Source organism: Echiichthys vipera, assembly GCF_963691815.1.
Source record: "Echiichthys vipera genome assembly, chromosome: 4".
Lineage (NCBI taxonomy): Eukaryota > Metazoa > Chordata > Actinopteri > Perciformes > Trachinidae > Echiichthys > Echiichthys vipera.
Window position 1 is genome coordinate 1,359,936 of NC_139829.1, and position 16,197 is coordinate 1,376,132.

General features: G+C 39.4%; 1 protein-coding gene and 1 long non-coding RNA gene across 4 annotated transcripts in view; both read right to left on the bottom strand.

Annotated features, from left to right (window-relative positions):
* The window catches only part of ppm1f (protein phosphatase, Mg2+/Mn2+ dependent, 1F), a 61,531-nt gene extending 45,569 nt beyond the window's left edge, over window positions 1–15,962 (bottom strand). For all 3 annotated transcript variants that reach the window (XM_083912410.1, XM_083912409.1, XM_083912408.1), the window contains exons 1-2: window positions 15,889–15,962; window positions 893–1,057 (exon numbers count right to left, since the gene is read on the bottom strand). In XM_083912410.1, coding sequence (XP_083768536.1) covers window positions 893–1,056 — 164 coding nt within the window. In that variant the 5' untranslated portion in view covers window position 1,057; window positions 15,889–15,962. The remainder of the gene's footprint in view (window positions 1–892; window positions 1,058–15,888) is intronic.
* LOC310946301 lies at window positions 9,246–10,569 on the bottom strand. The gene is made up of 4 exons (XR_014593185.1): window positions 10,436–10,569; window positions 10,246–10,328; window positions 9,806–10,141; window positions 9,246–9,678 (listed from the first exon to the last, which is right to left on the bottom strand). It is a non-coding gene; the product is annotated as an uncharacterized lncRNA (long non-coding RNA).
* Window positions 15,963–16,197: the final 235 nt, after the last annotated feature.

Below are 16,197 nucleotides of genomic sequence, written 5' to 3' on the forward strand. Positions count from 1 at the left end.
CACTCTGCTTAGGGGAACCAGGTTTCTTTCATCCACTACCCTGATTATTGAAATCAGATATGTCATTCACATGAGAAACCAGCTTACTGCAGAAAGTCACTGCTCAACAAAATCCAGACTATTTGCTGTCCTGGTTCCACAACCCTACAGACCTTCTGTCACAGACTGCAAATTCATTGTTCAGACTGCACCACTGTCAATGAATCATTAAAAAAAAACTCTTTCTAAAATGTTGCAATTGAAGTTTTGTCCGTTGATCATTTTTATGCACTTGCATGAGCCTTTTTTACTTTTTGGGTAGTATCTTCATGGCTGAATTTATCAGCTAAGTCAAAGTAATGAGATGATAATGGAGTTTTGAGAGGCAGGATAAGAAAATAAACATGAAGATTATTTAAGGTGTGGAAAAGCATAATATTATTACAGTTATTATTTTTGAAATTATTTACTATTAAGTCATCGCAGCTCAAGTGATATTTCATATTCATTACAGTGACTAATGTGGGGTAAAATAGTCTAACCTCAGGACGTCTGTAATATTAATGGCCTACGTGAGGAAGCTATGTAGCACACACATAACGGAAGGGAGGTGACGTGCATAAATCGAGTAACCCCTCCCACTCCTGGTAAAATACAGGAATTTCTTAATCCTGTGCAAATTGGCCATTCATATTACAGGCGTCCTGAGCTAAAATTATTTTACCCCACGTTCCTACGCAGAACTAATCCCATCCGAATAGGCCCTATTAATACCGTGTCAGAGAGTCTGCTGCTATGACTGGTTGATTTTCTTCCGGTTTAATAGGGTGGAATAAGCGCATTAGAGTGGGGCATTCAGTTGTTGTGCAGTCATGGCTTATGCATTTTGTGTGCTTCTCCCTTCCGGTCATACCTAACAGCCAGTAGTCTCAAGCCCAGCTCCAGGCTCTCTCCGTGCAGCTCCTCCAGAGACACTTTGCGACTCAGAGGGCTGACAGGCAGCAGACTGCCCTCCTCCAGCGCAGCTGGGAACTCCTTCACAAATCTTCCCAGGAAGCAGCATGCCTCCTTCTCCATCCTGCTGACAGTAAGGATGGAGGTTAACAGGGGTTCGGGCTTACATGTCCCAAGTTGAGACTTAAAGGACAGAGAAAGAAGGCTTCAAATTTAACTCAGATCACTGTGGAAAATGAATGCAGTTTGAAATAATTTAAATTCTCATTCCCAGCTGTTAAAACCTCTATGAAATACACTCACAACCTAATCAATATTATGACATCAGTATTATCACATTGATTTAATGGCCATCATTTATCAAACGAACGTATGGCAGAAAAACGTGCTTACGACCATTTCCACGCAAACTTCGGCATTTATCAATTTGGATGTGAGCGGGAGCTACGATCAACTCTCACGCCAGGTCTGAGATCGTGTACGCAAATTTGAGCCTGTGGATTTGTGGTGCAGCACAGCAAAATCTGGCTGAAAATAATTAACAAACCTCAGCTGTCATTAAGCATAAGCAGTCACATATTAAGAACAGATCAAAACGGATTCTTAAAACGAATAAAATAAAAATAAAAATTGTGGTTGGAGCAATTGATTGTACTCATGTGCGTCTGAAGGTAGCATCCATGAATGATTATGCATTCATCAATCGCAAAAACTACCACTCGATAAATGTACAGGTGATTTGTGATGCCAAGCTATAGCTTTAAAACGTGGCACCAGGTGGCCAGGGGGAACTAACGATTCTTTTATATTTCAAAACAGCTCAGCTCCAGCCCCCCGCGACCCCGACAGGGACAAGCGGTTGAAGATGAATGAATGAATGTGTTGGTGGGCGGCTGCCCTCGATAAATTGCATTAAATCAAAAAAGGTATCAGATGATTAACATTTTGGTATGGTTCTTCTAGTTGACAAAGGTTATCTTCTACCGGAATACCTAAAAACCCCGCTGGCAAACCCCGCTACAGAGTAGGAGCGCAGGTTCAACAGTGCGCACACACGCACATGGGTCACAGTGGAGCGCTGCTTCGGGTTGACTGCCTCCGTTATTCTTTTCCATACAGCGTTTTTATGGGCCCTTTTATTCCACTCTTAAGACTGCCAAAAGCACATCTTTATTATGCTCCATCTCGGATGTCAGGATGCCGATCTCTGTGTCAGAAAAGTGTATTTTCTTACCAGTGTTTCTTCTCTCCATGTTTGACCTCAGTGGGCGAGGCCTCCGAACCAGGAATATTTAAGGGCGTAACATGTTAATGACGATCGAATTCAGCTGCCGCATTTATCAAGGCCCGCTCATTCGTACGCTGAGATTGGTCAGATACGAATGTTTCATAAATCACACGTGTGTCCTGTAGTACGACCAATTCTGTGCTCAGATCTGCGCCCGTTTTGACGCAAGATTGATAAATGAGGGCCACTGTGTGCACTAGAGATGCAAACAATTAATCGATTATCAATTAATTATTGATAAGTTATCGATTTATAAGTTATCGAATAAACAAAATTATCGCTTACTCCATTAAAATAAATAAATTACAATTAATTGCGTTTTGAACCCATAATTCCCCGCAAGTCCACGTGAGGGCTCACTTGATGCCAGACGTACGTGACGCACACGAGGGAACACAAGCGAAGCAGTTCTCTGACGACAACAACAAGACAAACAAGCAGCGGTACACTCACAGGCTGAAGAGTGTGCGACTGAATTTTACGTCTTGTAGCACATGCGCAACCATATTAATATGTAAGAGGCTAAACAGCAGCAGAGTGACGGATAAACTAAAGTTTAAACTAAAGTGATTTCTTTTTTTTTCCTGTATGCCACCATAGATCCCAACTTTATAGAGGCTAACCGAATCATTCCAAAAAGTACTGCACATGGAATCATTTACTGTTCTTACCTTTCTTGATTATTTGTCCTTAAACAGCCAACAGAGAGTATCACTGCTAGTAATATAACAGTTCAGTAAAATTATGATTTACTAATATAACAATTCAGTAAAATGATGATTTACTAATATAACAGTTAAGTAAAATGATCATTCACTAATATAACAGTTCAGTAAAATGATGATTTATTAATATAACAGTTAAGTAAATCGTGATTTATTAATATAACAGTTAAGTAATATGATGATTTTTTAATATAACAGTTAAGTTAGTAACTCATCATTTAACTGTTATTAGTAAGTCATCATTTTACTTAACTGTTATATTAAATCATCATTTACTTAACTGTTATATTAGTAAATCCTCATTTTACGTAACTGTTATATTAATAAATCATCATTTTACTTAACTGTGATATTAGTAAATCATCATTTGACTGAACTGTTATATTAGTGAATCATCATTTTAACTGTTATATTAGTAAATCATCATTTAATTTAACTGTTATATGAAATCATCATTTACTTAACTGTTATATTAGTAAATCATCATTTACTGAACTGTTATTTTAGTGAATTATCGTTTTACACAACTGTTATATCAGTAAATCATCATTTAACTGAACTGTTATATTGGCAAATCCTTTTACTTAACTGTTATATTAAATCTTCATTTTACTTAACTGTTATATTAGTAAATCATCATTTTACTGAACTTTTATCTTAGTTAATCATCATTTTACTGAACTGTTATATTAGTAAATCATCATTTTACTGAACTGTAATTGAGTAAATCATCATTTTATTTAACTGTTGTATTAAATCATCATTTACTTAACTGTTATATTAATAAATCATCATTTTACTGAACTTTTATATTAGTAAATCATAATTTACTAAACTGTTATATTAGTAAATCATCATTTTACTGAACTGTTATATTAGTGAATCATCATTTTATTTAACTGTTATATTAAATCATCATTTACTTAACTGTTATATTAATAAATCATTATTTACTCAACTGTTATATTATTAAATCATCAGTTTACTGAACTGTTATATTAGTAAATCATCATTTTAACTGTTATTTTAGTTAATCATTATTTTACTGAACTTTTATATTAGTAAATCATCATTTAACTGAACTGTTATATTAGTTAATCTTCATTTTACAGAACTGTTATATCAGTAAACCATCATTTTACTGAACTGTTATATTAGTAAATCATCATTTTAAGGGTCATGTAAAGTCTACTCAGCCCCAGTTCTTCTCTCCATCTTCCTTTTCTCTCAGTGTATTGGACTACCTTATGCAGGATTCATTGATATGAATGAATATGAAAATATGAAGCCCGAACCAAGTCGTGTAAACTAACTGATATAACATATATTTACAATGCCAGTTATGCTGGTAAACAGTTATTAAAAAACACAGTTATAAGAGCACAATAAACAGAAATAAAGAAAACCCAAGTTGACCCAACAAAATGATTTGTTCCACCATTTCAATCATTTCTTTTTAGACGTGAAAACATTTGTTCAATTTAGAATGATTTAGAGTCTTTTTATGGGGGGGTTCAGAATGGGGGGGGGGGTTGCATGTCGGCCAGTCCCCTGCGGGATCTGCACCCATGCTAGAATCTTAATTTCTGTCGTAATGTCCATAATGTGCTTTTCTCAATTTTCAATTTGGAATAACGTTAAACTGCGGTCAGGTCAGCCGCCAAATGAAAAAGCCATGACAAGCCAGCCGCCCACTTAATATCTGTTGCGTGTCTATTCCTGCACTTACGGTACGTACGGTGCCCGACTTGGCCAAAGTGAATGGGAAAGCTGTTTTTCATACCCTGTGCAAATTTCCGGATTTTGAAGAATTATTCAAAATTATTCAAGTATTGCTAATATTTTCAATGGATTCTTGTTCACAGTGATCCTGACTATCATATCAAAGTGCATATTGGTGAATAGATAATTTCCTGATTTTCAATAATTAATTACAATGGTTCCATAGGAGGTTTGCTAATATTTACAATGGTTCACAGGGACCCTGACTATCATTATGGAAAATATCAAAACATTTTACTGTATGATTTCATAATAAATTAGATTCAAAACCCCTCCGAGTTTCAGAGTGCATATTGTTGAATGGATAATTTCCTGATTTTCTAAGTTAATTAAAATTATTCCATTGGAGGTTTGCTAATATTTACAATTGATTCTTGTTCACGGTGATCCTGCCTATCATTATGGAAAATATCAAAACACTTTACTGAATGGTTTTATCATAAATTAGATTCAAAATCCCTCCCAGTGTCAAAGTGCATATTGGCGAATGGATAATTTCCTGATTTTCTAAGTTGATTAAAATTATTCCATAGGAGGTTTGCTAATATTTACAATGGATTCTTGTTCACAGTGGTCCTGACTATCATTATTAAAAATATCAAAACACTTTACTGAATGGTTTTATCATAAATTAGATTCAAAATCCAGTGACTGTCAAAGTGTCGACTTGAAATGCAAAACTGAAGCCTTTAAATGTTTTTCTTTTCTTTCGGTTTAAACATAAATACATTTCCAATAGTAAAAACTCTCAAGATAGACAAAAATGTGATAAAAAAATGTTTGAAAATAGGTAAGTTGTAAGATCTGACAACTGTCAAAGTGTCAACGTGTAATTCACTTTTGAGCACTTTGTGCTCCACCAACGTGGTCTCCCTGAATAAAACGTTTCACCTCAAGTGCTATTAGTTTGTTCACATTTAGAACACTGCCAGATGTCATCATTCCCGATCACAGCTCTCGGAATGGTGATGCATGAAATGTGATGATGTTTCTTGTGAATGACTTGTACAGCTGTGCCCTCATCCTGTTTTCATTGAATATGCACTGTTCTGGTTGATGACCCTTGCGTAATGCATATGCAAAGGCTATTGCAAACACCCCACAGTTACTGAAATTTGTTTGCTGCTGCACTGCTGGTTGCAAAACATCAAAAGTGTCAGCCTGTGGCCTTAGCAGCCAGGACAGTGCCTGCAGTGTTCTTGGGTCCAGGGCTAAGTTTGCTGTCATAAATGGCGAGTTGATTGTCACTGCAAAACACATTGCTGACTGTTATCCAGTGGCTCTGTCTGATGTAACATCTGAACAAATTTATTTTCAGGAGTCCCCACAATCCCTCCTTGTCCAATTGCGCTAAAGGGTAAAAAAGATTGAAACCCGTCAAGGTCGTCATGATTCTTGGTCACGAGGTAGCTGGCTTGATCCATGGCATCACTGGTCAACCAGTAGTCATGGTGAAGGATTTGTTGCAGTGTATTTATCTTTACTGGTTGGGAAAGCCTTCTTGGATTTTTTTCCCCCTGTAGCACTGGAGTTTTTCCAAATAGGCCCTTCAACATTGGATTTTCTCCTTTTTATATGCTGCACTGCCACTTTCTGTGAATACAGACAACACAATGTATTACTTATACTGCAGGTTATTTCTACATAACCACAAAATGTTACTGTTCTTTGATTTTGTGTGATATTTTAGTGTATTAAGTGTCGGTTTCATGGGATGTGAGAGAGAGAAATAAATGTCTCCTGAGGGTTGACCATGGCTGTTGTTGCCTTCTGTGCTTTCTTCGAGTTTGTCTCCTTGTCTACTGGTGGACCACTCAGTATTAGCTTGCATGCCCTTTCCATTTATTTTGTTGTTTTTTCATCATTATTTACAAGATGAATTTTTAAGGGTGGACAAATGTACTGTTTGATGGTGGTGGCTATTATGTCTGCACATAGTGGCAGAGGAAAATTGAAAATTCCAGAGCTAATAGCCAGAATGGCGACAGAAAATAGATTTTGTTCTTCTGCCTTTTCCAGTACACTCCAGATTACCCTTTTCAGCATTGGCTTTGCAACATAAATCATTTGTGCTTCTTAGGCATGGCCCCACTGCATGAATGATTTTGCAGCATGGCAGTAACAACAGCTTCTCCCGTTTGTAATTGGCCATGATTTGCAACATGGTGGTTACTTGCTGCCTGTACCTGTGGACCACCTGCAATACTTTTGGAAGTCCACCATGATGCTGAAGCTGCATATTTGCAGCATTTACCACTGCGTCGGCCTTGAAAGTAGTCAGATCAGCTTTGACAACTGAAACTGTGACCCCTTTGGACAACTTCAAAAACAATCTTTCTGATTTAGTGGCATCGTCTGCAGCTTCCAAATCATCCTAGAAGAAAAAAGTCGACATTCTACAAATTTGCCTTGTGTATGACATGACTGCTGATAGAAGCAGCCATGTTTAACAGTTAATTTGGTATCTAACCCCTAGCCTAATAATTTGATCTTATGACTATAGCTTAAAACTACTAATTGTATTCATGCAGTATATTGTAATATTAATGTTCCATTTATATACTGAGAATAGATTGTTATTCATGAATCTCATCTCATCTTCAACCGCTTATCCGGGGTTGGGTCGCAGGGGAAGCAGCTTTAGAAGGGGACCCCAAACTTCCCTTTCCCGGGCCACATTAACCAGCTCTAACTGGGGGATCCTGAGGCGTTCTCAGGCCAGTGTGGAGATATAATCTCTCCACCTAGTCCTGGGTCTTCCCCGAGGCCTCCTCCCAGCTGGACGTGCCTGGAACACCGAACCACCTCAACTGGCTCCTTTCAATGCAAAGTAGCAGCGGCTCTACTCTGAGTTCCTCACGGATGGCTGAACTTCTCACCCTATCTCTAAGGGAGACTCCAGCAACCCTCCTGAGAAAACCCATTTCGGCCGCCCGCGTCCTCGTTCTTTCGGTCATGACCCAGCTTTCATGACCATAGGTGAGGGTAGGAACGAAGATTGACCGGTAGATCGAGAGCTTTGCCTTTCGGCTCAGCTCTTTTCATTACAACGGTGCGGTAGAGCGACTGCAACACCGCCCCCGCTGATTCAATTCTCCGGCCAAACTCACGCTCCATCGTCCCCTCCCTGGTGAACATGATCCTGAGGTACTTGAACTCCTTCACTTTGGGTAAGGACTCATTCCCTGCCTGGAGTAAGAAATCCACCAGTTTCCTGCTGAGAGCCATTGCCTCAGATTTAGAGGTGCTGATCCTCATCCCAGCTGTTTCACACTTGGCTGCGAACCGATCCAGTGAGTGCTGAAGGCCACTGACCGACGATGCCGTCAGGACCACGTCATCTGCAAAAAGCAAAGACGAGATCCTCAGCCCACCGAACTGCAACCCCTCCCCACCACGACTACGCGTCGATATCCTGTCCATGAAAATCATGAACAGGATTGGTGACAAAGCGCACCCCTGGCGGAGGCCAACCCCCACCGGGAACGAATCCGACTTACCGAGGATCCGGACACAGCTCTCGCTTTGGGCGTACAGAGATTGGATGGCCCACAGAAAAGACCCCCTCACCCCCTTGGTGCCGCCCGAAAGTCCTTCTCCATGGCTTCTCCAAACTCCTCCCACACCTGCTGCTTTGCCTCTGATACAGCAGAGGCTGCAGCCCTTCTGGCCTGCCGGTACCTTGCAACTGCCTCAGGAGTCTTCTGGGATAACAGATCACGCAAGGCCTCCTTCTTCAGTCGGACAGCTTCCCTGACCACCGGTGTCCACCACGGTGTTCAAGGGTTATCGCCCCTTGAGGCCACAGCTCACTGCTGCAGCTTCAGCAATGGAAGCTTTGAACATTGCCCACTCCGGTTCAATGCCCCCAACCTCCACAGGGATGCCAGAAATGCTCCGCCGGAGGTGTGAGTTGAAGATCTCTCGGACAGGGGCCTCCTCCAGACGTTCCCAGTTCACCCCCACTACTTGTTTGGGCTTACCTGGTCCGTCCAGAATCTTCCCCCGTCCTCTGACCCAACTCATCACCAGATGGTGATCAGTTGACAGCTCTGCCCCTCTCTTCACTCGAGTGTCAAAAACATACGGCCTCAGATCAGATGATACGATCACAAAATCGATCATCGACCTTTGGCCTAGGGTGCTCTGGTACCACGTACACTTATGAGCATCCTTATGTTCGAACATGGTGTTAGTTATAGACAATCCATGACTAGCACAGAAGTCTAATAACTGACGACCACCCGGATTTAGATCAGGGAGGCCGTTCCTCCCAATCACGCCTCTCCAGGTGTCTCCATCATTGCCCACGTGGGCGTTGAAGTTTCCCAGCAGAACTATGGAGTCCCCTACTGGAGCCCCATGCAGGACTCCATTCAGGGTCTCCAAGAAAGCAGAATACTCTGAACTGCTGTTCGGTGCATATGCACAAACAATGTCAGAGTTTCCCCCCCCTACCACCCGCAGGCGTAAGGAGGCGACCCTCTCGTCCACCGGAGTGAACTCCAACACCGCGGTGCTCAGCCGGGGGTTTGTGAGTATCCCCACACCCGCCCGGCGCCTCACACCCTGGGCAACTCCAGAGAAGAATAGGGTCCAACCCCTATCCAGGAGTACGGTTCCAGAACCAAGACTGTATGTGGAGGTAAGCCCCACCAGATCTATCTGGTAGCGCTCCAGCCCCCGCACAAGCTCCGGCTCCTTCCCCGACAGAGAGGTGACATTCCACGTCCCCAGAGCCAGCTTCTACTGCCCGTTTCTGGTCCGTCGAGGCCCCTCACCTTCACTGCCACCCGTAGAGCAGCGAACCCGATGCAAGTGGTTCCTCCTGCGACTGGTGGGCCCACAGGATGGTTATTCATGAATGATATTTTAAAAAACAACCTGTGTTGAGATCACAGCTTCGGGGTTTTTTTTTGGTTCATTTGTGGCAGCCTTTGGAGACTTCTTCTGACCAAAAACAACAGACCAAAAAAATATATAAATAATAATAATTAAAAAACTTATACACACACATTCAGCAAATTATTTTACATTTTAATAAGATAATGGGTATTATTAAAACCTAAAAGGGTACCTTGCTTCTCACATCTTTGAATGGGAGACTCTTCACTAGTGGGGAGACGTATACTCCTTTACGCCCCTGACTTTTCTTCTTCCACTGCTCCCACTAGAGGACATACAAGATACACATATGTGATGATGATCGATGAATGAAATGAAATGTATGATCTGGCACAATTACAAAAACAAAAAATACTCTTTCAGGTTCTTTCTCTGTCTTGGTATTCAATAATCAGTGCATCATGCATTTTTTGGTATGTCTGCACAAAATCATCAAGATGTGTGAGTCGCCTTTTCTGGAATCTTATTCTCTTGAGGTCGGTTGAGTCCGGTTGTCTTGTGTAAAGTTCTGAAAATTATTTTTTATTTTTCAATATTTTTGCAGTCATTTTAAGAAAAAATCATTATACAAAATTGCAGCTATTGATAAACAAAATGTTTAACTTTATTTACCTGTTTATTGGACTGACTGACTTCTTTGTGGATCTTGCTGAAATGCTGGTATGCTGGGCCTGTACTATGACGACCAATATCCCCTGTAAATATAATAAGAACGTAAAAGACAACAATGACATTGAATTTATTGTTAATATGTTGTTTTTATAAATTACTATACTTTTAAAACAAAACTTGTAAAAACTACCTAGCATCAGACCAGACCACAGAGTGGCATGCGGCAGGAAGTATTTAGCCAACCAGGCAATAAACTTTGGTGCATGATAATTGTTTTCTTCACCATCATGGTCAAGATGTGCCCTGGATAGGTGTGGCAGTAACATCACACTGAAAAAAGTAAATGAAATCTGTGTAAGCTCTAAAGACAAATACAATTTCTGCAATTTCATACAATTCTAATTAAATATACTAATGTAAACACCAAGGTAATTATTGTGCATGAAATCCATGCAGTCAACAGTGTGCATTATGAGAAGAAGTAGAATTTTGTGAATTACCTTGTAGTACTCAGCAACCATTTTTTCTTCCTCAACTGCAAATGTTCCCATTTGCTGCATAAGGACTTGGAGGTTGCTGTAGTGCTTTGAGACAAGTACCCTAAAGTCCGGGTCTCGGTCCGGGAGGACAGTGTGAGTACGCTCTTAATCTGCAGAATGTAAAAGAAAGGGACTTCAGAAGCACTAAAGAGTCATCACAAATGATCATCAATGGCCTCTTCAATGCCCTTTTCCCAAATAACTTCATCAGATCAGTTTGGAAAGCCTGCAGAAAGTAGGTGACAGATGCTGTGGTCAGGTATGTTGCAACAGGAAGAGGAGATGCCCCCTTGTAAGGATTCCACACAACTAATTCATACACATAGTATGGTGGACTTTTGCCACTCTCTTTTTTAACTATACTTCCTGTTGCATACAGATAAACAATGTCTTCCTTGCATCTTAGGTAAAAAACTGACAGCGTCTTTTTTGACCACAGCATCATTCCTTCTGGGTGCATCATAACCCTCTGCAGGACTTCATTGTCTGTTCCTGTTTTTTGGTCAGTAATACTTGGAGAGTTAAAAGTTTGTTGGAGTGAGGTCTTTTTAGTTTTCTTTAGGTCCATGCAATGTTCCTTAGGACCTCTTTTGTTGGTGCTTCATCCCTGCAGCCTGAATCTATCACCATCTCAGGAATTTTCTGCACAGAGTCCAAAAAAAAGGCTTCTTGGTAACTTCGTTTCAAGGGTTTCTCCAATTGATGAATGCGCATCTGCACGGACTGGCCTTCTTTTGAGTTCAGTGGTACTGTGGCACACCTCATCTCCTGTAAATACCACATCTGCCTTCAGGGTGACCTCATCTATGACTTCCACAGTAACAGAAATAGGGCAATCTTCAGACCGACAGTATCGATTACATTTGAAGATGGGTGCGCTTATTTATGACCGCGGGTTTTTAATGTGTGCCGTTTAAAACCAAAGCTGCAGTATGGGTGAACTGACCTTATTCCACTGGCTATCACATTTGTCTACTGTAACCCTTGAAAACATTTCCCTCTCTGAGATTTCCTCAGGTGTTGCCATTCTTTTTTATCAAGAAAAAAGAAACATGGCTGCTATGGCACACTACAGGTGAAAAAATGATCTTGCCTCACTGCTCTCTGTTGACAGGTAAGCAGATTCCGCCAGGTTGAATTCCTTGTCAATATCCTGGAACACAGTACATTTTCAGAGTTAATATGAAAAGTCTTTGTGATATGAAATTAAAAAGGTTAAATGAGGACCCTTATTTTAATATTTTGCCACTATATATTACTAAACAAGAGCAAGCTGTTTCATATCATGCTGAATCACCCCAAGAATAGCCTTGAAAATAGTATCGTTATTATTTTTTAAAGTACACCATTGACATTGAAAACATAAGACTAGATATTTTAACCTTTTTGTTTTAAAATTACAATTACCTAATTTTTATGGGCTAGATTGATTTGTATTAAAGATTACTCATGATTTCATCATCACTGCCACGTGGAGTCTCAAAAAGTGAGAAGACACTTGAAATAAATGCAAGTACAACATCACTTAATAGAAAAAGGAAAAGTAAGAATACCTTTTCAAATGAAGATGAAAATTCATCCTCTTGTTCTAAAGGTGGAGACAGATGAGTGTCTCCAACATCATGGTCATCCTTTTGGCACAGAAAATCATTTTAATTTATAGCCTAACAACTTATATATAATGCAATCAGATACAAGAGCATTCAGGTCACCGTAAATTAACATTACATTGATATGGCACAGTGTCAGTACATTAGTAATAGTCAAATTATCTGAAGTAGAAGGAACTGAAAACATAACTTTATGTTATGAACAGCAAATTTACTACTTATTGTTCTGCTAATATCTTACAATGACAGCACTGGATCTGACATCTGTAAGTAAGCATTTCAGTATCACATTGGTGTACAACCAAAGATAAATATCAATAATCAAATAGTGTCTGACTCACTGTACAGTGGCCACTAACAATAATTTGTATTCCTTCAAATTGTCTACGACGATAAAAGTAATGGCATGGTTAACAATAATAAAATGTTTTGACTGTAACATTAGAGAATTTACAGAGGAGGCAATGTGTTCCCTCTCCTCAGCATCTGTCCCTTTTTAGTTGCTCTTTATCCCTGAGGTGTCCTATAAAAATGTCACAATATTTTCATTTCATTTCTCTATCCTATTATCATTTGTAGCAAATATTAACATTTCCAAAATAACATATATATACTAATAATTTAAACTAAATACCTTCCAAAGATGTGCAGCGGCCTCATAAAGTTTTTGCCGATTCACTGATGTATTGGGCACTTCCAGGCTTTTGCAGACATCTCCCCAAAGGCCATCATCATTGAAATAACTGCAAACCTTTATATTAGTCCCAGGTTTTGCCAACACTTTTCATTATTTGTTCCAGGCTTTTGGAAGTTCTCCGTGTCTTGAAAATTATATTTATACATTTCAATAGGATCATAATAACAAATTATATATAAACATCACACACATTATTGTGTAATTGAATAGTCATTACAAGAGTGAAGACCCTTATTTTTGTTGAGTTAAGTGAAATACTAGCCTTGCCAAATGTGGCGAAGGTGCAGAATCTGGAAAAAAATAGATTTAATGGATAAAGTAGCCTAATTTGTTTCAGACACTGTATACACTCATACCGATGTAACACAGTAATAGAGAGGCCGGCGCGCCACACACACACACACACACACACGCACAATTAGCATCTTACTGGTCACTTGGATTACTCATCCCTTCGTTGAAGTTGGGCACATATTTCTTTGTCTTCAGTAAATGAATGAACTTTACAGTATAAATATTCGCTCAAGTCCCACGCTGCAATTACCACCAGACCGTTGTAGAAAGAAAGTGATTGACATAATGTGAAAGCCAATCACTGCCCTGGAAAAATGCCAATTTGACCTCATAAGTATTTAAATTAGATTGGAGACGCAAAACCAGCGCAATAACAAACAAAGAAGTGAGAGCAGAGTCGTCACCAAATCTACAATTTCTCCTCAGGGCAACGAGGGCCCTGTTTCAGAAGCAGATATTTTGCTCATGGAAAATACCCCAATTTTCACTGTGCTTATTTGTTAAGTTATAAAATGATAAAAATTAAAAATCATAGAGAATATAAAACAATGCATGTTCTGAAACGCTGGATGTGGGTGGAGATGCTGCAGTTATGGTTGCTCTTTCACATAGAGAAAATCTAAAACAGTCATAGTAATTTTTTGATGTAAAACAATCATTCTGAAGATTTTTTTATGTCTTCATGTTTCTTTTGATATGAAAATAACAGAGGAACCTTAAAATCAAATTATCAATCAATCATCTGTCTGTAGACACCCCAATGTCAAGTATGGCATTTCAGAAGTTATCCAAATGTGTGTTCGTAGCTGAAAATGCCCCACCTGCCACAGTCACTGTTTGCTGTATATAAAAAAAAAAGTAGAGCAAGAGATAGAAGCTGTTATAGAATAAATGTAATTCTCAGAAATGGCTGCAGCCACTGTTCCAGTCCTGAAACCATATTTAAAAGGCAGGAATTTGGGGAATAAAGAGCAACAGTAACCAACTCCAAAAATGGAGGACAGGATGTTGACCTGAGGAGAGAAATACACTGGACCAAAACAGGGACATAATATACCATAAAAGGGACATTGATAGTGCTTATGAAACATTTATTACTTTGTTTAAGTAACTTTATGATAAAAACTGTCCAATCAAAGAATATAACAGAAAACCAATACATACTAAATGTCCATGGATTACAAAGAGATTACAAAATGCCATATTATAAGAGCAAGCAAGAAATATTATTATAAGAAATTATTAGATTTAGAACAAAAACAATATAAAAATAATATGAAGTATACATAATGGCATTATCAGAAATGGCCCAGGGAAAACAAACTAACCAAAATATTTATTGATAAGGACAAAGAAACTTATAATATGAAGGATTTAGCTAACAGCTTTAATAAGTTTTTGTAAATGTTGGATCAGACCTGGGCAAACAAATCCCTGATCCAGGGACATCTGGAGAAACTCCTGAGAATGTATAAGGGACAAATCCCTATCATTATTATAATACTATAATTATAAACAGAGTGAGTGTGAGTTCCTACCCAGAGTGTGTTTAGGGAATTGCTAATGCTGCAGTGAAGCTCAAAGACAATGATAGCCGACAACAATCTCTTAAGGAATCATTGAAGTCTTGAAAATTGGGAAATTAACCATATGCATTTTGACACTAGGAGGGATTTTGAATCTAATCTATTATGAAACCATAAGGTAAAATGTCTTTGTATTTTCCATAATGATAGTCAGGATCAATATGAACAAGAATCCATTGAAAATATTAGCAACCTATAATTTCCCTCATGTTTTACCATTGCGCAGGGTATAAAAACTGCTCTCCCATCCACTTTGGCCAAGTCTTACTGATCGACCGTAAGTGCACTAATAGACACGCAACAGACACTAAGCGGCGGCTGGCTTGGCGGGGCTTTTTCAATCGGCGGCAGACGTGACGCAGTTTAACGTTAAAGCTATGCAAACTACCAAATACTTAGTTACAACCTACGCTACCGAACGATAAGGTTAGACATTTCTGATGATGTTAACATTCTAAACGTGTCAAAGTTTTTTTTTCATGTTGCAATCAATTTGAATGGGCTGACAGGAAGTTAACAAGGACCTAGGCTGTTGCCGAGCAATGGAATTCCGTTGAAAAGGTCGATCCATGTTTGTTATTTTGTACTTTTCTTCACCAAAACACATAACACAACAACATTAGCCTAAAAGTCGACGGATGTCCCGCGTTGTTTGGTATCTCTAATGTTGGCGGAAGCGTTCTCATGGTTGAAACCAAACATTAACGTTAAACCGGAAAGCACAACAGTGGGCTCATGATTAACGTTACTGTCTGTGTTATTCACAAATGATCCTGTTCCTGCTCCCGAAGAGCACGGTGCACGTTCTTTATCTTACCAGAAGCTAGATAAAGTTGCACAGGAACAGTCTGTCGGCCATACAAAAAAACCGACAGCCGAGAACACAAGTTTCATTTATCGAACAAACAGACACAAACCTGCGCTGGGAGACCTGACGGTTGAACAGCTGCTGGTACTGATACTGTACACCGAACACTGTACACCGGACACTGTCAACTGTGTCAAGCAATGTGGGTGTGCACGCGCCCCCGGACCACTATAACACACGTCCCTCCTCCTTCACTGAAGTTAAAGGGACAGACTTTATTGACATTCACACAGACAAGACACAAAACGAAAACACTACTGAGAAAGATTATCACGCCATGAAAATATTTGGAAAGCGAAAAAAGGCTGCGCCATGGCTTAACTGACTCATCTGCATATTATCTCGATTCATCTATGTA